Consider the following 24,426-nt stretch of genomic DNA (forward strand, 5'->3'; position numbering starts at 1 on the left):
CTTCACAAACCTGTTCAACCGGGCAGGTAGATGAAAGTTCGTCTAAATCTTGAAAACACCAGGTCCCTTCTCGCCAGCCTCTGCCCGCCATCAGCCTCGAAGGCCGCCCAGCCGCTGCCAGACTCCGGGCCCAGCCGTGGCCGCCTGCCGCCGGGTCACTGTCACCTGAGGCGCTCCCCCACCAGCCTCGCGAGCCTGCACCCACGTGACAGGTAAGTGAGTGATCGGAGGCCCAGATATTACAGCCACGTCTGCTCAGCACACAGCCTTCACAGTGACCAATGCTAACTCCAACCAATGCTTGACTCGCCTCCGGCGGCCCTGGGAGGCAGTGCTGTGTCGGAGCATTTCACAGGAACCGCGGAGGGCGTCACCCACACTGTGACAGGAAGCTGGGTACTAATATTTCACTCTTCACCCCTCATCCTCGGCCGCCCCCATCCACGGGGAGCAGTGAGAGGTTGGCGATCCGATATGTTATCAACCCGGCCCGAGGGTTGGTTCCCACTGACTTGTGAGCCAACTATGGTAGTCGAGTGACAGGTGGAAGCCTACAGGTGCATTGCAAAGTACTCACACCCTCTCTCTCCCATACCAGCATCTGACAGCCATTCACCGGGGAAGAGCAGAGCGCTGGCACAGGCTGGGCGCCCCCATCTTAATGCCTGTGTACTACTACTGCTACTACTTCTACTGCTACTAACAATACTGCTACTACCTCTACTGCTACTACCAATACTACTTCTTCTATTACTACTGCTCCTCCCACTATTAGTACTACTATTGCTGCTACTACCAATACTACCACTAGTATTACTACTACTGCTGCTACCACTACTGCAACTACTACTTACATTACTACTTCTACTAGTACCACTGCTACTATTACTACTGCCTCCTCCTGCTGTTTTTACTACTGTTGCTACTACTACCATTACTACTACTACTGCTGCCTCTACTAAGGCTATTACTTCTTCTATTACCACTATTACTGCTACTACCACTAATGCTGCTACTACTAGTACTACTCCAACTACTAGTACTATTGCTACGATGCTACTACCATTACTATTTCTACTTGTGCTACTACTGCTACTGTTCATCCCACTATTAGTACTACTATTGCAGCTACTATCATTACTACTATTGTTGCTACTGCTATTGTTACTACTACTACCACTACTGCTGTTGCTCCTCCCACTATTAGTACCATTGCTGCTATTATCACCACTACTACCAACACGTCTGCAGCTACTACTACTTACACTACTAACACTACTACTTCTACTAGTACTATTGCTACAATTACTACATATCCTCCTGCTGTTAGTTCTACTGTTGCTGCTACTGCCATTACTACAACTGCTACTCCTGCTATCACCACACTAATGCTACTCCTACCACTGCTACTACCACTAATGCTGCTATTACGAGTAGTACTCCTACTAGACCACTGCTACTCCTGCTTCCACTACTATCACTGCTACTAATAATGGTAACATCTACTAGAGGTAACCCGTTTACATTCCTCCAACGTCATTGACATCCGCAGCATCCTCAGTAAGGCCTGGGAGGCCGAAGGCTTTAATGCCCCCATGAAATGACTACTCCTCATCACTTGTGTACGCGTAAAAGAAACTCTTACTTCCAACACTGTGTGACCCACCTCTTCACGTGACCAGGACATTCTCAACAATTAGTTACTCCACCCATGCAGTTATATGTTTCTTGGAGTTTACCGCACACAGCACCTACCATGTGTGATAAAGTCTGACCCCAGAAATACACCGAGGCAAGTCAAACCTGCCAACATTTAAAGTGGGGAAAATGTCTGTAAAATACTGGGACGTGCAGACTTGGGAGCCCTAAGCACAAAATCCTGCATGATATTACCCATCTTGCAGGGCTGAACTTGGAATGGAAGATAATTATCACTCCCTTTGGGGAGAGAGAGAGAGAGAGAGGAGAGAGAGGGAGTTCCAGGTCTACCTGGCCGCCAAGACCTGGAACTCCCTCCCGTCCGACCTGCGCCTGACCCAAGACCACCTCTCCTTCAGGAAGAAGCTGAAGACCTGGCTGTTCGAGCAGTAGCGGCACCCCCCCCCCCCCCCCCCCAGCGCCTTGAGACCCTACGGGTATGTAGCGCGCTTTATAAGTGTCACTGATTGATTGATTGATTGAGAGAGGAGAGAGAGAGAGAGAGAGGAGAGAGAGAGAGAGGAGAGAGAGAGAGAGAGAGGAGAGAGAGAGAGAGAGAGAGAGAGAGAGAGAGAATGAATCACATCCTAAAACAATTTCCTTATTTGCCATGGTTGGGTCACAGTTGTGTAACTATTCTTACCAGACTTCACTCTCTTCCTTGGGCATCTTGTTGTGACAATAGTTTTACTCCAATGTTTCAGAGACCACCTACTGCGCCTCTCGCCAGGACTTTCAATCCGTCACTAGTATGTTACGGTATGGGGTTTCTCAAGGTTCTGTAATCTGTTCTCTTTACACCATTGCTCTATTATATCATCACTGATATTCCTTTCTCCCATGCTGAAGGTTAATACATATTCCTTTACTTTTTTTGTTATTGATCTGCTTCATCACCGGATCACAGAGTGGCAGATGTCTTTTTTTTTTTAATAATATTTTATTGAGCAGAGGAGAGCAGGATAAAATGAAAGACAATTTTTAAACGATTTTACAATTTCTTTCTGATACATGTAAGCATCTGGAACAACACATCCTAACATACCAATCTAAGATCGAGGATATAGACTTATATAACAAAAAAACAACAACAACAAAAAAGTGTAAAACTACTAAAGTGCAGTGTGCAGCACTATTGGTCTCTCATCGAATCAGCAATAAATTGTGTAAAAATGCCTAAAGTACATGCCATATAAGTAATCTAAAAGAAAGTGTAAAACTACTAAAATGCAGTGTACAGCACTATTGGGCTTTCTATAAGACTTCAATTTTATATTAATAACAATTTATCTGCTGACCTCCAATCCATGATATGGAAAGTATCTGCTTTTCCACACCCCTCATTCCCATCATATTTTAATCTATCCATCGAATCAAGAATAAATTGTGCAAAAATACAAATTTTCTTAAAGTGCAATATGCTTAAGTGCTATGTGCTAAAGTGCAACAATTTGTCTAATGGCCTCCACTCCACAGTAAGAGAAGCATTTGCTTTATCCCACCCTTCTTTCCCGCCATATTTTAATCTGTTTCATCAAATCAACAATAAATTGTGCAAAAATACAAATTGTCATAAAGTGCAGAATGCTAAGGTGCTTAATGCTAAAGTGCTGCGCCACTACCATACTAAAATTCTATATAGCTTGATACTTATCTAAAAACCTTCAAACCAAAGTGAATTTTTTTACTGCCCCAATCCGCTTGGCATATGCTTCTTCATATCTCCTAGTCCTCCATATTTTAATTAACCATTCCGAGTAGGAAGGGATCTCTTCTGTTCTCCACTTTTGTAGAATCAATGACCGTGCTATTACAGCGCCAATAGCCACGAACGTTGTTTCTGCTTTATTTAGGTCAGCTCTTACTCTAGAGATCCCAAACAATGCTACCTCTGTTTCAGGATCGACATTTTTATCAATTGCATAGCTTATAGCTGAAAAAAATTTATTCCAGAAAATCTGAAGTTTTGGGCATGTAAAACAAATATGTAGCCAGTCTCCCTCTCCCAAGTCCTGGCACCGAAAGCAGTTATTATCAACCCCGGCATGGCACTTGTTTAATACTGCCGGAGTATAATATGCCATCCACCTTGAAAGGAAGGCCCTCCTTTTAAAATTGGCCGCTCTCAATGCTTTGCTACCCATTAGTGCAATCTGCTGCCACTCTTGATGGGAGAACTTGCAATTAGTTTCTTGAATGATTTTTCCCAAAAAAGATTCAACTATAGGAGCTGACCTATATTTTAAGAGTAGAGTACCAATTTCCTACGCCTTTCAATCTCATCTTATAGAGCGCGTCCACAAGCCCCCCTGGTACCCGGTCTGGGCAAATATCATATTTTTTAATCAGGTGCGAGATCTGTAAATATTCCAAGAATCCGGGTTTCTCCATGTTTCCACATCTGGCTACAACCTGTTCCCAGGACATAAAGGTTTGAGCTATAAAAAAGGTACCCAGCTCAAAAAAAGCATTGTCCTTCCATTTTGTTAACAGGCGAGAATGCATCTGCAGCCCCAAAGATCTAATTTCTTCGAGATTTAAAAAAATGTAGCCAGAAGAGTTAATTTGTTTAAAAAAGCATAAAAGGCGTTTGGAGAAGTCTCGTATTGTCTTATAGCGGGATTTCTTAGGTAGTTTGGTTGTTTTAAGAAAAGCTGATAATTGTGTTCCAGACTCACTAAGCATTTTTTCATAGTAAAAAAATTCTGTCAAATCATTACAAACAAGTAGACGGGCAGTTATGTCCAGTAGGGCAGCCTCATAATAGATTTGGATATTGGGTAGAGCCAATCCCCCCTGATCTATTTCTAATTGTAGTGTGGAGAGCTTGACTCTGGAAATCTTATTATCCCATATAAAATCTCTAAACATTGAATCGATTTCTTTAAAGAACTTTACATTTATCTTAAAGAGGAATATTAATAAATAAGAAATTTAATAAGGGTAGAATAGACATTTTTAAAAGCCCGACCCGGCCTATCAAAGTCAATGGTAATATAGACCACTTGTCCAATAAACTTTTGATCTTACATTTCATTGTCGTATAGTTCAAGCTAAAAAGTTGATCAACTTGGCTGGAGACATAAATGCCTAGATACCTTATTGGGTCTGTTTTCATCGCCTGGGGTTTTAAATTCGGGGGTAGAAAGTTATAATCATTATTCAATATTAACATTTCTGTTTTATTTTGATTTATTTTACAACCCCCTATTTGTTCAAATCTTCTAAACTCCGCTAGTGCCTCGCTCCAGTTCATTTCGTCCGAATATAGATACAAGATTATGTCATCTGCAAATAATTTCATTTTTGGCATCCCATAAATGGGAGCGCTAATTAAAAGATTATCCCTTATTCTACATGCCAATGGCTCTATAAAAAATGTAAACAAGATGGGTGAAAGGGGGCAGCCCTGCCTTGTCCCTCGTTTTATTTCTACTTCCCCAATTGATTCACCATTTATAATCAGTTTGGCATGAGCTCCTTGATATATATTCTTTAGCATTTTTATAGTTTGGCTAGGGAACCCAAACTTAGATAGACCGATAAAAAGAGCTTCCCAATTCACTAAGTCGAATGCTTTTTCAGCATCGACCATTGCAATAAAAATGGGTAGTTTATTTACAGTGACAAAGTCTAAAGTCTGAATTAAAAACCGGGTATTCGTTGACATAGATCTACCTAAAATAAACCCAGTCTGATCCGGATGAATTAGAACTTGGGCTATGGGTGTAAAGCGCTGAGCCCAAATTTTCATTAATATTTTAAAATCTGCATTCAAAAGGCTAATTGGTCTATAAGAATTAACATCTTTTTCATTCTTCCCCTTTTTAACAAAACTAATCAAAATAGACTCCGTAAAAGTTCTGGGAACCTTACCACCCTGCTTAATATAAGTAAATATTTTTAAAAAAAAGGGAATTAGTGTCTTCTTAAAAGTTTTATACAGCTCAATCGGGAGCCCGTCCGCTCCACAGGCTTTTGCCCCTGGAATTGATCCTATGGCCTTTTCTATTTCATCTTTGGATATATCCATGTGGAGCTGCTCTACCATTTCTCTTGTAAGACTGGGTATCTCGACCTCCTCATAGAATTGATCAATCTGCTCTACTCCAGCCTGATATTGGGCTGCGTATAATTTAGTGTAATGTTCCAAGAATGTTTGTGCAATCTCTCCTTTTTCAGTTAAAAGGCCATTATTTCTAGGGTCAAAGATTTCAGTGATCATTGCTGACTCTTGCTTAGTTTTAGTAGAGCCAGCAAGCATTTTACCAATCAACTGATTTTCTTCATATACTCGTTGCTGGTAAGCTCTTGAACTAGCTATCTCTTCCATAATAAAAAATTCTTTTAGTTCATATTTAGCTTTAATGAGATGCCTTTTATCCTCCTCTAACGCTACAGACCGATTATTTACTGCCTTTGTTGCCTTTTCAACATTCTGTTGGAGATTATTGATTTTTTCTCTCCTCTGCTTCGTTTGGGCAGCCGAGTAGGCTAATATTTGGCCCCATAGGGCAGCCTTGAACCCCCCCATACAGAGAATATGTCTGCCGTATTCTCATTTCTGTTGAAAAATTCTTCTATCCATTCCTCCGTATTATTCACCCCCTGACTGTCCTGTAAGAGGAGTCGATCCATTTGCCACTTGGATCTTGATCTCACCTCTTCATTAATTTTTATCTCCACTTTGATTAGGGAAGGATCCGAGAAAGGGTTTGTCAATATTTCTGTATTCTTATACCCCAGGGATTTAGTTATTAAAAAAAAATCAATTCTAGATGCTGTATTGTATTTATTGGAGTAACAGGTAAATTCCATCTTAAGGGGATTAGCATCACGCCAAGGATCTATTAAAACATGTTCTGTTATTAAACCTTCTAACACTTTTTTGGCTTGGGGTTTCAGCTCCTTTTTTTCCTATTTGAGGTATCCTTTTTTAAGTTTTGGATAAAATTGAAATCTCCACCCCAAATAATTTTCCCTGGTCTCCCCCTAAGTGTTTCCCCTATTTAAAGTAAAGCTGCGTTATCATCCATTACAGGAGCATATTAATTCACAAAATTAAATGTAGCGCCCTTTAATCTAGCTTCAAGCCAGATCCATCTACCCTGAGGATCTCTTACTATTTGGCCGAATTCCCAAGGAAGATTTTTGCCAAAATATATCGCAACTCCTTTGCAAGCCAGTCCGGCAGAGGCGAAAAAGACATGCGAAAACCAACGAGGAAGAAATTGATTTGGAGAATTTGATTTTAAATGTGTTTCTTGTAGAAACAAGACTTGAGGTGTCAGGGAGGTAAGCCATCTAATAAGGGCCCTGTATTTCTGTTTATTTAAGATCCCGTTAACATTTAGAGAGTATATATTACACAAGTTTGTCATCTCCTATATAATTCAATATTCCTTCCACCAATTACTTGAAAAACATATCCTATCCATCGCCTGCCTACCTTAACCATCCATAACCTAACTAATTTAACCTTTTCAACTTCTGCCCTGCTTCTGCTCATTATTATTTTGCTTTTACACCCCCCCTACTGACCCGAGGTCCTCCCTGTCCCCACCACCTACCACTTATCCTCCCCTTACAATGTGGAAACCCCCCTAGCTGCCATGCTGCCCACATTGCACCCCTCCCAAAAACCTTATGGGCGTCTTGGAGTTACGCCCAGGGTGAGCCCGCCCTTATCCCCAAATCCCGCCCATTCTAATTAAAAATGTTTTTTTTTCATATATTGATTTATTTTTTCCCCTCCTGTATCCTGTGAGTGATATACAACCCTATGTGCACAACCCCCTACTTGATCCAGCAGTCATATTAAATCCCGGGCCTATCCTTAAAATCACACAGTCTTTTAATTGTTTCCCCATTTTTTTCTCTTTCTCCCCCTTTATGCGCCGAAAGTGTCTTTTCTATCTACTATGAGCCGCTTGCGTCCTTTTTTTTTTTTTTTTCCTTCTCCCCCTTTAAATAATTCTTTTATCTTTGTCCACACGTTTCCTAGCCTCCTACCTTTCAGCCTCAACTTTTTCCATCACCACTCCTCACCTCTCTCACGCAGTTCAGGATGTCAGTTCCGTGGCTTCTTTAACCCTTTTCTTCCTTTTTTTTTATCTTCGCCTTATTTCAGTCTTGTAAAGGCAGCCGAAAATCATTTACCAAACATCCGCGGAGAAGTAGCAATGTCCTCAAGACCTCCACCTCCACCACCTCTGTATTTCTGTATATCCGCTGTAACAATGTAGCGGCTGAGCTACAGACCGGGCACCAAAATGCCGAGATTTCTTTGGTCCAATAAGCTCCTGTTACACCTCAGCGCTACTCCCAGCACCCACGCATTTCCTTGCGTCGCATCGCTGCATTTCAAGAGCGGGATCCCATCTATTTTCTCAGAACAAAACGCTGAGTTACCATCACCATTGCCGTTAGAGCCTGGAGGCGGGACCTGGGTTTCAGGTCACCTGCCGCTACGTAGAGGCGTGGTGCTCCGTAGCGGTCATTCTGCCATACCGAGTGGCAGATGTCTTCTGACTTTCTGAAGCTCAGTCCTAAGAAGGCTGAATTTCTTCTCGTACCTGACACTGTAGCTTTGCTTCATCACCTTCATTTTTTTGTTCCTGCTCTTTTAGTATTTACCTTTGTGCTGTAAGCTTAGGATTTTGCTTGAATTATTTCTTGGCCTGCTGTTGGAAAATGCCTCTTTTTGCATGATTACTCCCATTTATTTGGGCTGTCGCTGATGTGTTTTTTGACTGTGGTCTGGGACTTTGCTAACCAGGACCACAGCACACGCCCGACCACTCAAACATGTCAAATTTGCTTATCCTCCTAATTGGCATATTTAACTTACCTATAAGTTGCTCCAATATGGTACACAGTGCACCCAGGGCCTGTAAGTCAAATATCACTAGTGGACTGCAGCACTTATTGGACCACCCGTTACATTGATAATGCAAACCTGACTGCAGGCCTACCACTGTAGCCTGCCTGTACAAATTTAAAACTAAAATTAAAAGGAACCCATTTCGACAAGCCTAAACCCTTCTTTTAAATATTAATGAGACATCCCTAAGTAGTCATTAATGCTCATAAGGAAGGGTGCATTAAAAGAAGGACATGTGAAAGTTTAATGTAATACATGTTCTTGCATTGACAATACCCCCAAACCTATTTTTCCATTAGAAAGCATTGGGATACAATATTAAAATTAAATGATGTTAGCTCCACCTAGGAAAAAGCTCCAACGTTCATTTTTGGACTCTTTAAAATATTTATTACACACCCAATTCATTGGTAAAGCTGGATTTTGAATAAATATTGTACAAAAGGCACTTAAAAAAACCTGTTAACTGCTTAATGCCTCTATAAGCCAATTTGCATGAGTCTCCAACTGTCACCCAGGGGCTGAATAGTCCCTTCAATGAGGTGTGAACTTGCTCCCAGAACTGAGTGAAACGTTTTGGGTGTGGAGAGTTGTTTTGTTCCTCTGACAAAATGGCCACCTGGGCAGTGCCCAGGAACTTAATAAACTTCAAGGAGACCTATACTGTCACAGGCAGATGCAGGTAACAACTGGGCCTGTCCCCTTCTTTGTCCCATTAGCCAGTCAGGCACTGACAGTGAGGAACTATCCCCAGAACCAGTTTTGAACTGAAGACAAAGGAGGAGTTGCTCATTACTGTGAACACACCACTACAGTGGGCACAAGAGCTCTGAACACGGGAAGAAAGACTTTGCCATGGTGGATTTTGGTTGATAGGGGCACAGTAGTATTTTCAGTGGGGCACACATGAACTGCTACAAAATCAGGTAAGGTTAACCCTGGTAACTTTTTCCCTATTGGTTAGGGAGGAGCCAGGAGTCCCCTCCACCCACAGGCTAGTGCAAGACATAAATGTGGTGCCCTTCTGCAACCTCTTCAGAAAACTGCTGGACCTGTGGTAGGCAGAAGAATGACTGCACCTGCTGTTGAGACTTAGGAGGAAACCTGAGAGGTTGGACCTGCTCCCACTTGTACCCAGCTCAAAGAAGTGGACTCGTAGGTTGAGTTGGCTGACCTTCTGTCAAGCTACAGGGACACAACAAGCAGTTTGAAGCCCTTCTCCTGAAGAGCTGAGCTAACCAGTTCCAACTGGATCTGCCCTGGACCATACTGGTGGCTTCTACTGGAGTGAGGCTTGACCCCCAGTGCTGTTCCTGAGGTCTGGGACCCTTGGTTGTGCCAAAATATACTCCTTCTAACATCCTGGAAAACCTGGAACTTATTAACTTTTGGCTTAAAAGACCTCTGGAGAACTGGAAGAATCCTGCAGAGTCTAACCACTGAAGGTGCATTACTGATGTGCCAGAGATTCAGGTTGTTCCCACATGAAGCTTTTTCTGCAGCAGCAAATCATTTTCACCAGGTTGTTGCTGAGAAAGTGTGCGACCTCGTGGAGGCCTGTTCAGCTACAGCCCGCAGCCTTGCCCTGCTAGAGAAATCCAAGCTCCAAAAAAGTGACTAAGCCCGAATGTAAAACTTTTCACCGGATGAAGGTGCCAAAAGCATCTGGCCGGTTAGGGGTCTTTCTTGAGCATGAACTTTGAATTTATGCCACTTGGAGCTTTCCCACCAAAAGTCAGCTGCTTCACTCGGACCTAGTCTGATGGTTATCCACCATCTTGGAGCCTGTCTCGGCCACAGCCTACTGCCTTGCCTTTCTTAGGCTTTTTTTTCTGAGGTGTTTGAGTTCCATCTCAGAGACTAAGTCAGACTGTAACTGCCATCCACCTCAAATAATAATTTACTTTATCACACCTGCTTAGATCAAGTCTCTGCTAATTCAATCTATCGCCTTCTTCCTTGACAATAGATGAAAGATTTAACCCTTCTTTCCTTCCCACCTTTGAGATTACTTCGCCAAATCCGTGCACACTCTTGTACATAGTATTCATCTTGCTGTGAATGCTCGCCAAAAGAGTGTGTGAGAGATAGGTCTGGAAGGAAGAGTGAAATAAAGGACATATGAAAAGAAGACAGAACATTTGGCAAGGAAGGAGGGTTGAAAGCTTTACAAGAAGTGTAACCCACCATTGCATGGGTGGTTGGAAGAAATAATAGCAATAATGATAAAAAGCTGGATGAATGGGTGGCTGAATGGGGAATTGATCAAAGAAGGGTAAAATTATATATGGATGAAAATAGACGTATGGGTGGGAAAAGGATGGGTGAATGGCTGCAAGTGGGAGTGGAAGGATAAAAGGATGGATTGAAGAGTGTAATGATGAAAGGGTGGATAGATAGAATGGTAAAGTAAGGATAAATGGAATGTTGAAAGGATGGATGGAAGTATGAATAGATGGATGGATGCATGAAAAGCTTAAAGGATGGTGAGAAAGATGGATGGAAGGTGGGTAGAAGGACCTCATCTAAGCTGGGTAGGGCTTACTTGCTTTTTCTCACCAGTGGTATTCAATGTATGGATAACAGCGGAGGTCTTTTAATTGTCTAGTTATTCCCTTGAATTCCATTTCTGAACGTCCTGGATGTATTTGTAGGTTTGTGCAGAGGTTGTGGGTAAAAGTACTCTGATGTATTGAGCTAAATACATTAATATAGATAGTGAATAACTCTTCCCCTTTTCGGTTCTTTTCAGACGCCAGCATGGTCAGCCCTCTCGGACTCATCCTAGGGATCGTGCTGTCGGTGATGCTGATCACCATCCTCTCCTATGTCCTCATCAAGTGGTACCAACGAGGCAAGTGCTTCGAAAGTAAGTTGTGCCTTTATCCGTCCTCCAACCAAATCCAGAGAAGACAAGGGGTTTGTTGGATGAGTCTCAACTTCCAAATGACCAGCCATCATGAGATCAGACCAGGTCCACTTGAGACCTGCTGTCCCTACTAGTGTGAGACACAGGACATGGGATGTGTAGTTCCATTCCATAGAAGATTCTTAAAACACACAGGGTCACAGGATGATTAGAGACATTAAGTGTAGGCTATATCCACTTCTCCCCCTCTTACTCCTACCTTAGTTGGGGTTTTGGTAGATAAAGGGCCAGTTAATCATTATTTTGCTCCAGCCATAGAATGACTAAATGATAAAACAAGGACACCCCATAAAGCTTCTTTAAAGTGTCTTGTTGCATAGGATATGCTCATTACAATCTTAACTGTCCACCGGGTCCTCTTTGCCCAGTGCTATGAAAAAAGTAGCAAAAAAGGATTGCTTTCTGCATAGAATGCTCATAGAAGTTAAATAACTGAGTGTGACAACCAGTGTGGTGAATAAGTGCACTTTTCAGATGTAATACAGTCCCTGATGCATTTCAGTGAAGAAATTCCTAGAAAGAGGAATGATATGGTAAATAACCAATAGCATGAGCTGAGACAGTTGCACTCCTCTGGGTGGAGGTAAAGCCAACTTTCTGTGGAGTTCAAAGGAATTGTAACAATACATCTTGAAGCCAGGTTCACTGTCATATCAAAACCTTTCCCTGATTGGCACATAGATTGTGCACTTACCGTTGACCCCAACATTTTTATACAATGTCTTTTTACCTGATATGCAACTCTGTGCTCTGTAGGAGGACAGGCGAGTGAGCAATGGTCCCTCTCTGGATGTGGTGGAGAAATCATGGATTTAACCCAATCATTTAGTTTACATCAGTCATGGGCAAATGGGATGCAGGAACTCTGTCGTCAAATGGGGCAGATATTCCTGTTATGAGTTCTAAGATGGGTCAGACAGGGGTGCAGTTGGTCATGCATGCCTTTCCATGAGAATGCATGTGGACACATGCACACAGTGGCGTCTAGCATCTACGGGGATTTAGGGTTCAGGCGTGCTAGCATGAAAAGAAAATTAAATATAATAAAAATAACACTCACAGAGTGACAGGACCTCCTCGCTATGGACCTTATCGTAACTGCAAAGCAGGCCCCAGCAAACTCCCTTGACCAATCCTGGTGCTGCTCACAGCCTGAGAGCAGCACCAGGATTGGAGGCAGCAGCCTGTCTCAGCACTCACCAGTGCACTGGAGGCCTGCACTTACTCTCAGAAGTTTAAAGTGTGCATGTCTGGCTGACTATCGCAAGGTGGCCGGCCAAAGAGGCATGCGCACTTTAAACAATTCAAAGGCAGCCCACCCTCCTCGCTGCTGCTGGTGCCACTCAGCAGGCCCCTCCCTGTCTTGGTGCTCGGCTCGGGACAGGGTTATTGAAAAATAAAATGGTAATGATTTACCATTTTATTTTTCAACTTGGTGGCATTTAATAGTAACGACGCTCCTCTGCTCCAACGAGGAGCTGCACCTGCACGCACACACTTTCAATCGCAAACCACAACCTTCTGACCCAAGAGCTTGTATTCTAAAGAGAGATATAGTGAAGAATCTGAGAATCCGAGTATAAAAGGGGAGATGACATGAGGAAAGGGAGGGAAAGGAAGTGGCAAGTCTGAGTTGAATCAGAGGTGCCACGAGAATAATGGGGTAGGTAGCTAAAAGAGGGAAAGGTGGTTGGTAGTGGCTGTTCTTTGAGCTCTCTCTTACTCTTCTTGGCTCTTGTGCTCTGAGGCTATAAATGTAACACCTCTCTCTCTTCCTCCCAGGGCCCAGCTTTGCTTCAAACCTGGAAAAATTACGGTGAGTACTATTAGTTTGAAGCGATGGATCATGTACAGTGTGTCTCCTTGTACGGAGATGTATACTTTTGCCTTTGTGTGTGGAGTGTGGTGATCTGTGAGCAGAATAGATCTATGTGGGTATGCACAGTGGGTAAGTTGAGTTGTGTTCTCTGGCTGAATGAGCACGGCAAGAACCCCAGCAAGGACGAGAAGATCATGCTCTGTAAATATGTCATATATATATGTCCAACCCTAATCGCTCCAACATTTCTTAATATGCAATCGTGAGTGAATTTGCAACATGTATAACTGTAACTCTCACCACAAGTAACTGTAGTAGATATATATATTGCCACTTACTACCACTCTTTTTCAGTTTAGATGCATGTATCTGTTTTGTATCTTATATGTGATTCATGACTCTGAACTCCTCACGTAATGTAACTGCTTCTATTGTAAAGCGTTTTGACACCTTCGGGTAAAGTTAGCGCTATATAAAAACACAAATCTGTGAGCATGTACAGTGTGAAGACAGTGCTGTCATCTGTGAGTTTGAAGAGTGCAGTAGTATTTGTCAGCAGTGTGGGGGTCTGTGAACACATGTGCTGTCTGAACACCATTCATTGTGCAAAGCATTTGTGCATTGTCATGAGCAGAGAGCGGCACACTCTGGTGATCTGCCAACATGCGTGTGCCTCAATTGCAATTTGGAGGTAAAGGATCAAATGCCTAAAATTGGGGGATCCCATTCGCCGCAGATCAAGTCTCCGTGCTGGAGCCATATGGCAGGCGGCACACCAAGCAATAAACGAGGCCCTGTATCTCTGTAGTGTGGTGATCAGTGAATGCACATTTGTGTGTGTGTTTTGGAGACATGTGATTCAGCATAGTGTGGTGATCTATGTGTGGCCACCCCGGAATGCCCAATACTTACATGTGCAGTTTAGAGAACTGTGATTTCATTTTGTGTATATTGAGTAGATTTGCAATTGCATGGTACCAGCCCTGGAAATGGAAAGAGTTTACTATGGATGTCTCATAAATTGGGTACAGCAGAAAAGGGGGCGGAGTCTTGAATGATGGCGTCATGCGGTGGCAATGATAGACCATATATGCATTGTTTTTGACTAACCCTGCCAGTTAAGAAATTGGCAAAATGGAAAATTGAAGTAGTCCAGATGTTCTAGATTACTGAAAGGATCACAAAAGACTGTATTTTAAGATAGTTGAGGGGGTTAAGTAGTGCTTTACGCATGCTGAAAAAGTGGTGGACTTTATAGGGTCTATCGTGAGAGAAGAGTAACTAAGCATTCCTTATAAAGTAATGAAGTGCATGGCGTTTCGGCCAAACTTTAGGTGTGGGAATGCCTGCTACATGAGCAGCCAACAGCGAGGATGAGAACTGGAGGTTGGGTACTGGAGGAATGGACTCTGGAAAGAGGAACATAACAGGGATGCCCGCTGTCCACAAAGGCATTCCGGATTGCCCTGGAGTCTTCAGCCTGCAGCCTCCATGCATCCATGTTTGAATGGGGTATAAGCGTTGGGGATAAAACTCATCCGATAGTGTGTTACACAAGTGGCATGGTGGTATATCTGAGAGCCGTGCAACTATTGGTGCCAATAGTGTGTCTCAAGTTGACTTGATTTGGTGATGCATCAGGGCTGAGGGCCAACAGTAATGAATTGCTATTTTACCCTTTGGGAGATACTGCTTCTGCACAGCTTCTGGGGGCGGGAATTAGATGGGAGTCGGACATGTTAGATGTTTAGGTATTCTTGTGCCAATGATCAATGTGACCTAAATATGAGCAGGGTGACCTTGGGACTTGTAGGCCAATGGCTTTTTGGAATACTTTGCTGGTGTCCATAATGGGAAGTATAGCGCTGACTTCTATGCAGGCTTGGTATCCGACCGGAGGGAAGCACAATGAATGCAAGAGAGAGGTGGTCACAAGCATGCATGGAACCCTTGTAGATGCTGGGAAAAGGAAAGTGTGTGCCTGAGTGAGAACTGGCTCCACAAAAACAAGATTCAAACCAGTTCAGTTCCATTACCTTCAGATGATCTACCTCAATCTTAAAAAACTAGCTACAATCTACGCTTGCAACAACTCAATATGTCCTAGGTGTAATGCGTGGGGGCAGGCATCCTACATATGGTATGGGGATAATCTAAAGTGGTGGAATTGAGAGGTGGTGTGCACAAAAAAATATGTGAATCAATGCTTACTAAGTATATTTCCTTCTACGCAACATTAAAAGGTGGGAGTGGGGGTGGGGTGACATAGAGAGCGGAAAAGACAGCCAAGTAGAGACTTTTCCTAAACTTCTTTTTTTAAATTTTGCCGTTGATGAACACCGGCAAAACCCTGTCACTGCAAACACCAGGGCTAAGGAACCTGTTGCATACGTTTTTGTTATTCCTGTAAGTTTCAGGGTATAGCATCTGTAAGGTTACTATGGTGGTTAATGAGCTTGCAGAAAAAGCCATGGATGAATTATCTGGTCATAGGTCAGAAATATCATTAAATAGCAAAGCTGTTTAATGTACTTGTTTGCAGGCACGGCCGGTGCAGGTAAGAGGGGTGGGGCAGGGTAGAGGAACTCGACAGATGATGAAATAGGAAAAAAAATAAAAAAATTTTTTAATAAAATCACTTACCTTGTGCTCGGCGTATTGGTGAGTCGTTGATGCGGTGAGCGCAAGGTAAATGGTTTTATTTTATCTTACCTATTTCGTTGTCTGACGATTTTCCCCCGCCACGCTGCACAGCCCACCGCTCTTACCAGCACCTTCCGAGCCTGCTTGTTTTAAAGCATAACGTGTAGGTCAAATATTTGTAATGTATGCAAGCTAGCTCAGTGGGCTTAATGCATTTTTTTAATAAAGATTCAGTATAACCTCCAGGTCACGAGCCACAGTCCTGGTATTATAGTTCATTGAGTTATGCACCAGATTCAAGGAGCTGTATGAAATCTGCAAGTCTGTAGGTATTCTTAGGCTGTTAAAAGGATTTCTTTTAGGTACTTATTAATGTAATTACCCAAATGAGATATGGCATGCAAACACCTGTACTTCTTACACATACTGTGCTTGATTTCAGCCAGTGGTTGCAGGTTGGGCTCACCGGCACACATTTGGTGGTACTGGCACTTAGTTTTTCCTCATCAGACGTGGATCCAGAACTAGAGAGAGAAAAGCTGAAAAATTGGAAAGCTGGAGGAAGAGAAAAAACAGAGAAACAATGACAAAGGAAATAAGCATTTGCGATGCAATAGGTCTTGCATTTGCGAGAGTTTGAGCTATTGCCATTGTAAATGACAATGCCTTCTATTTATGTGTTTTGAAAACCTGCAAGTGGTGCATAAACACACACTTTGTACTTTGCAGGTTTTCTTAAAACATGCATAAAAGGCATTGTCATTTGCAATGCCACATTGCATTGTAAATGCTTTTCACAGTGTTTATTTTATATACAGTCCCTTCTGTGCAAGAGCAAAATGACAAAAATGGAAATAGAGCAATAAGTGCAAAAAAGAGAGAGCGAACAAGGAACAAACTAAGACTTGAGGGTTAAGAAAGATCTGAGAGATAATGCGAGAAACAAGGGTTAATGAGAGAGAGTCGAGATCGAGGAAGAATCAAAGGGGAAGAGAGAATGAGTGACAAGGTGCAAAAGGCACCAGGCAAAAGAGAAGAAACGAGTGAGCAAAAATTTGTAAACAGTGCAGATAAGCAGAGAGATTGCAAAACGAAACCACACAAATAACCGGAGCAAAAACGTGGCAAAATAAGGCAAACAGAGAGGTATAGCAGGGAAACAATGGCAATACCAAACAACCTGAAGAGACGAAAGCGAGAGAGAGAGCGCAGGACAAGGGAGAAGCAGCTGGAGCAAGGCAGGAGCCTCACACGCTATACAAGATAAATATAACATAACATAACATAACACGCACTGCAACGGGGTCGGAAAGGTCTTCCTCTAGTTCAGAGGACCAGGTACAGATAAAGTCCTAGAAAAGCACCTACAAAATCAAACAGAAAGCAAACTTGGACAATCAGCATTATTCTCTGCCGGACACAGACCCAGGTCTAAAAATTCATCATTTTATGATTGGCCTATCACTAACATGAACATGAAGTAGCCTTCTAAGAGTATCAGCTTCACATGTTTTTTCATTCCATCCAAATGGGACTCAACGGGAAAAGAGAATTGTGGCTCAGAAGGGCTGGTCTCACAGCTCTGATGCAGTGTATCTCGTCCTCATCAACATGCTTAGATTACACATCAAAGTCAGCGTCAGCTTTAATACAATATTAAGCAGCGCACAACAAAAGGGATTACAGTATTTTACAAAAGCTGCTATAAACAGGCATAAAATATAAAACCTAACTTATACATGCACTTAAGGCAAAGTTCTGAGGATGTCCCTTTGCTCTTGCACATATAGCCCAGAACAAAACGATTTATCGATGGTAAATTCATAAACGTGATTTGCAATTTAATTACAGAAGCAGACCTGCTCAGGGAAACAAACATTTTTTTCACATTAGTAACATCGACTCAAGTTCACAGTAATTACAGTGATATTTTCTTACGTAATGCCTGTCCAACAAGCCTTAACAAATAGGCTGTTTTGGACAGGTTGTTGCTACAATAGCTCTCTGAAAACCTAAGTGCCCTATTGCTGTCCCAACGGCAGCAATGTCACTGTGGCCTAACAGCAAGAGCGATCGACCTCGAAGCTGGGGAACCGGCTTCGAGTCTCAGAAGGGGCGCTCAACATCCTGTGATTCTGGGCAAATCACTTCATCCTCATCACATCTCTAGTCAATGAATGTGTCTGTAATACAACTGGTGCTCATGTAAAGCGCTCTGATGCCTTCAAGTCGTGTTCCGCTATATAAAACTTTTAAAACAAAAACGCACCTTTACTTGCTGAGGTATATTAGTAAGCCTTAAAACTTCGCTCGGTGCAACAGTACTTCCACTTGATTATTGATAGGTTTCAAATAAATTAGTTTTCAATTTTTAACCCCGTGGCAGCTCAAAAAAATATCAGAACTCAAAGTCTGACCTGATAGACTACACAATATATCACAAATAGTAACTTAGAGTTTTAGGTTTTCCAAAAACACGCTGATCATAAAATACTTTCACATGGTATCAGCTAGTCAGGTATTTCCTTTCTGCTGCTTGTCAAGTGGGGCAAAGGGGCGAAGTTATAGTAACACGAGGATCTGTGAACAGTAAAGGGAGTGAGTATCAGTATAAAAGGTGCCGTCGTAAAGTGAAGGGCTCGACCTTCATTCCGTTCTGCGGAGATCAGTCGTTTAGAGCGAAGAGACAATGATCTAATCAGTCTCGCACGGCCAACACGAACCAAATGGAACATTTTTGTTTTTTTCCTTCCAGAAAAAAACATAAACATGTACAGATCAGTTATGCAGTCTACCAGCGGATGCTACCTTTTATAGAGGGGTGCATTAGGAGGCACTCAGAGGGGGTTTTCAGCAGCATATTAGCTGGAATAACAAGCGAAGGGAATCGCTCCCTGTAACAAGCGCTGGTCACATGCTATGAGAGGAAAACCAGATGGCACCTGTGCACGTAACCGTGCGCGTAACCGCACGCTTTAGGCCTCACAAAAAGCGTGTGGTGAGCTTTTTGAAGCCCACTTACTAAAAGTCTCGCCAGGGCAGCACATGCGTTGGCTCAGGAGAGACCTAAAAAGCAGGGATGAAAAGGCATGTGCAGGAGTCATATAGAGGGTCAGGGAGTGTCAGGTCAGGTGGCAGATTAAAGATGGAATCAGAACTGCGCAGCCCTGATATTCACTACCTGGACCTTATGCAGTGCCCGTGGCAGCTTCTGAGTATGAGTTTGTGCCTGACACTTGTGTTTTCCCAAATTAGGCACTGTTTAACAAATAGACTTTGAGCGTGTAAAAAAACGTTTCCAAATCACCGTTTTTGAAGGCACAGGCTGTTTCTTAGTTTGCTCTGATGGTTGTGTTGCTTAATCTGATACCAAGATGTTGGGCTTCTGCTGTGATTCTTTGACATACAACTGCTACTGGCCGGCGAATGACCTTTACAACACGGTCGTTACACCGCAATACATTTACATCGCGATCATTACAAAGCAAGTCGTTACAATGACTTGCGCTGGATGGCGATCTAAACTAAGGAGTAGTATGAATTACTATTCCAACACCTTCCCTACTGTTGCACACACAGGAGTTGGAATAGTAAATCATACTATTTCCAAGTCCTGCGCCTCTAGCGCAAGTCATTTAATGACTCGCATTGTAATAACCTCGTTGTAACGTACCGTGATGTAAATGATCGCGTTGTAATGTCATACATTCCTACTGGCCTTGTCGGACCAAGGGAGCTGCTGATTGCCTTTTGAGTGCTCAAGTCCCAGTCACAAAGAAAAGTTGTAGAGTTCTCTCTGATGTCCTGTGTGCACCCAGCAAGTGTTGCATTGTTCGCACACTGGACCTGAACCCAGTATGTATAAGATTCGCAACCAGGATGTCAGATCCGGCTCAATATTTTACAGCAGTGCTTTAAATGGACCGGTACTGTCTGGTACTGAGTACCAGCACTTTTTTATTTTGAGAGAAAGAGTACCTACACTTCTGAAGAAAAACATAATACTTTTAATTGGAGAGTACTGGCACTTCTCAGAAACAAGCAGGTACTCTAGTACAGAGTACCTACACTTTTATTTTTCCATTTCAAGCGCTGATTTACAGTGCTTAATTAGAGCCGGTGGTTTCCGGTGCTCGGCCCGGGAACTAAATTGTCCATACCAGCACTTATGACAGTCTGCCACATGGTGGAGATGTTTACCTAGTTTAGAAATGAGCTCAACAGTAATAGTTTAGGAATTCGATATACATTAAAAATGACTAATACCTGCCACCCGTTCATTCTTATAGCTTTGGGGGCCTGGAAGAGTCTGAGTTGTCACTCTTGTAGGAGTGTGATGGTTAGTACTTGTGTTGGTACTGTCACTGGCAGCGCCTACCGGAGCAACAGGTTGTGGAAGCTGTAGTGGACTCGTGATGAGCGCCCAGGCACGTATTATTTTTTTGTTTTTACAAATTAAGCACTGCAATAATACCTCCCTACTCGAGATGCTGTTGGTTCCCTCTCCACCGAATGGTACGCAGAAAAGCGGTTGAATGCTGAGCATAGGAAGACGAGACAAGGTTTGCTGCTTTCATTTTGGCAGTACTGCACATGGGTTTTGAAGGATGCGAGTAAAGGCTGTGACTGGTCAGACAATGTGCTTCCGCTGGAGGTAGGAGAAAAGGGAGGCTTGCTCAATGCAGACGCAGTGACATAAATAACAGAATGCGCGCCACATGCCTACCACCAGCCGGACTCCAACAATAAACCGTGGCCTCGAGGAGTTACAGCTTCCTGTTGAATGATGGACAGCGGAACTAGGACACATTCTTTCAAACCATGATGAAGCGGCGACTTAACATGTCGGACGTAAATTTAAGGAGAAGTGGGCCTAGACTTGGGGTGCTATAAAACAATCGATATATTTTTGTATTTTGTATTTGTCTGTTTTTTAAATTGTGAGGCAAGTAATTCAGTGATTCTTGAAATACATAGGAAATCCCAATCATGCTGATATGGGGTCAGGCAGACTAGGACTGTTTTTGGAGTAGATGAATTAGAAAAGTTTAAGAAAGGGGCACTCATTTATACTGAACACTAGATGGCGCTGTAGTAAAGCAAATGGGAGACAAAGTGCCGTTCGTTGAAACTTCAGTGTGTCAGCACTGACAGTGAGCGGCAGGGGGCTCTCCAGAGTACGGAGCCTTGGAATGGTCCACCCCATGGAACGTCTTCCCATGGCAGAGTAAACCAAGGCAGCGACGTGGGCTGCCTTGCATTACACCATATGTACCAAACAACGCAGGGCCACGCGAGGTCGTCTTGCATTGCTTGACAAATCTGACTTAAGTATTGTGTTCCCCTTGCCTCACCGTGGGTGACGCAAGGGAAAGTAATACCATGATAAATATGGTTCTTAGTTTTAAAGATCCAAACCCGTGAACGAACACACATTATAACAGCACAAAACTGAGTGCTAAACTGCAGAGCATGAAAAGGTGCACGATTGATGAATGGATGATTGAGTGGACGAGAAGGTAAGATAGAAGAAGAGAAGGAAGGAAGGATGGTCGAATTCATTAAGAATAAAGGGGCTTATTTATGAGACCTTGTGTCACTTTTGCGCCACCGGTACGTCACTTTTTGTGACGCAGCAGCTGCGTAAAAATGAGCATTGTTGCACCATATTTACAAAGTGACGCATCTAGGTAGATGCGTCACTTTGTAAATCCCTGTGCCACATTATACCTGCGCCAGGTATAATGTATGCAGAGGGGGGTGGCGTTCCGACGCAAGTAAAGGTCATAAAAGTAATGCAGGGAAAGCTATAAGGCAGGCCCATTTCACATTGGACTTGCCCATGTGTAATGACCCATTGCTGGAGTTGCGTCACTTTTGTGACACACTCCAGCAATGCGTCATTTTTGCGCCTGCAGATATGTCAGAAATACTGACGTAGCTGTAACTCCTTGCGACATGATGCGTCATACTGTAAATATGGCGCATCATTGGTGTTGCAAGGAGGGCGCAATGAAAAGTGGCGCATCGCTGTTTTCTGGCAGCGATAGGTCACTTTTCATAAATGAGGCCCTAAAGGGTTTTAAGGGAACCATTCAGCCACATTATTTTCAGAATTTTCATGGGGAATCCCCCTAAAAAAAGTGCCAGGCTCGTTTTTCTCACTGAGTGCCATTGTGGCTGTGATCTTATTTTTCTGGCTACTCCCTTCTCTTCTGCTCCAAAGATAACTTTTGCAAACCATTGTCACCTGGTAGCAGGTTTCCTCTCAAGTTTTTACTTTTACAAACGTTTGTAGCGTGCTAGAGTAGGGTAGGATATGGTAGGGTTATTTATTAGGGCTCACTACCGTTGCTGAGTGACTGAAGCTCTTTGCAGATGGGTGGCACACTACTCAATGGGAGCCCACACCACTTATGCTGTACTCATGCATTTTGTCAACAGCTAGTATGCTTTTTCGTGCAGTTGTAATGCACATTGTGACAGTCATAAAACAATTTGTCATGCAGTTTTGAATTATAGGGGATGCCCGCACTATTGATACTTAGGGTCTCATTTAGAGTTCGATGGAGCAGGAGCACCACTATAGATTGGCGATACTCCTGACTTGCCAGGATTTTGGTCTGGGAGAAGCAGTGTTTTATAGCGGTGCAGCCTCCATTGGCTCTACTAGTGTTAACCTCTGACCCAGTGACCAAACTGTCATGGCACTGCCAGGTCATGGCAACGGTCAGAACGACCTGTTGAGATTGGGTAAACCATCACCATACATGCCAACGTTTTGGAAGAGGAAAGTGGGAGATTTTTAAAACATAGTCGGGAGAATGCATTTCTCCCATTTACTTCTATTGAGGCTTGCATCAGGTCTATTGGGGTGTACGGGGCTTGCAAGTGTGCTGATGCAGGAACAGATGTCAGAAATTCAAATATACGTTTTTTTCCATACCTGTTAGGAGCACAGAGAAATCGCTATGGCAGGCAGAGAAAGTGTGACAAAAATGTTGTGCGCTTGCTTGCAGGAGGAGGTTACTGGCTGTGCATAATCCAAGTCACACAAGACCAGCCCTTGCAATCTGAAGCCCTAGAGGAATTGGGTTTCTGCCGGCAGGCAATGGGAGGCAGAAGATTTGCCTTGAAATCGGTAGTCTCCCGCCTGAACCGGGAGGGTTGGCATGTGTACGTCACTCACTTACCCTGCTTGTGTCCACCATGCAAGGCACAGAGGATACATGCAGGGAAAATGTAGGCTGCCCCAATGCATAGGGAGAAAACATCCTGCCTGCCGGGGACATTTGTATTTTGGAGGAAACAAACTTACCCTTTTTTGAGAGTTTGTTTTCTCTGAACCAAAAAGTTTAGTGAGTGGGTGCTTTAAACATGGCGCCTGCTCAGAAAGCTTTCAGTGGCGTGAAGGAAGGCGCCTCAGCAGCGGTTCCCCTAAAAGCTCAGAGATTTTGTCCAGACAGACAGACATTCCACCAGGGTCTAAGTGACCCTCTTTAGTCATGTATATAACAGACTGCTATGGTCAAGCTGCTAGTCACATACAGTATATGTAGTTGTTACACACTATAATATTTTTCTTTTAGCTCATTGACTTCCTGAAATTCCTTGAAAGGGTTAAGGTTCAAACACTTGTGTAGTTATTTCATGTGTATTTCCTGCTTGGTCTAGAGATCTTTCAAGACATCATACAGTAACAGACATGCAGCGTTAATGGAAGGGTGTACAGAGTGTTTTAATAACTCACATTTACTTTGAGAGTTATGAAGAAGTTTATTATAATTAAATGATAATAGAGGTAGGCGTTGATGAAGTTCCATTATTTGTAGGCATCTACATGGGTTTGTTAACTGCTGGTTAGAAAGATGCTGGAGCTTTCAGCTGTGATTGGTTACACCTTTGCTGCGTGGGTGAATTGCAGTGATTATTTGAAGCTTTTTTCATATCATGGCAAAGTTGCATGTCGCAAGGAAAGACAGATACTTCAGGAATACTGACGTATCAGTTGGCGTAAAAGTCATGTATTGCTGGAGTTGTGTCGCAAGCATGAGGCAACTCCAGCAATGAATGGGGAGGCTTATCCTTAGTGCACTGCGTCACCATTAAGCCTGCCATGAGGCAGGCGTAACGTTTTAACGCAATGGAGTCCTAGAAGTGACGCACTGAAATCTTATAGATTTCAATGCGCCACTTCTATGAGGCTTTCTAGTGGGTGGAACGCCACCCTGCATACATTATACCTGACACAGGTATAATGTGGCGCAGGAGTTTACAAGGTGATGCATCTGCCTAGATGCATCACTTTGTCAATATGGCGCAACGTGGCGCATTGTTTTCGCCGCTGCTGCATCACGAAAAGTAGCGCAACGGCGGCGCATAAGTGACGCAAGGGCTCATTAATAAGCCCTACGGTATTTATAGAAGGAAAGTCTTTTCAACTTGACATTATTT

The 24,426-nt window shown here is 43.1% G+C and overlaps 1 protein-coding gene across 6 annotated transcripts in view; it reads left to right on the forward strand.

The window, feature by feature from the left end:
* The window catches only part of SMIM35 (small integral membrane protein 35), a 147,020-nt gene that overhangs the window by 111,185 nt on the left and 11,409 nt on the right, over positions 1 to 24,426 (forward strand). For 5 of the 6 annotated variants that reach the window (XM_085647422.1, XM_085647424.1, XM_085647425.1 and 2 more), the window contains exons 2-3: positions 11,334 to 11,450; positions 13,293 to 13,326. In XM_085647422.1, the coding sequence (XP_085503548.1) occupies positions 11,334 to 11,450; positions 13,293 to 13,326 (151 nt within the window). Of the gene's footprint in view, positions 1 to 29; positions 213 to 11,333; positions 11,451 to 13,292; positions 13,327 to 24,426 lie in introns of those variants that run through there. The other variant, XM_085647423.1, reaches the window with a different exon arrangement.

The sequence above is a fragment of the Triturus cristatus genome, chromosome 3_2 (assembly GCF_964204655.1).
Source record: "Triturus cristatus chromosome 3_2, aTriCri1.1, whole genome shotgun sequence".
Lineage (NCBI taxonomy): Eukaryota > Metazoa > Chordata > Amphibia > Caudata > Salamandridae > Triturus > Triturus cristatus.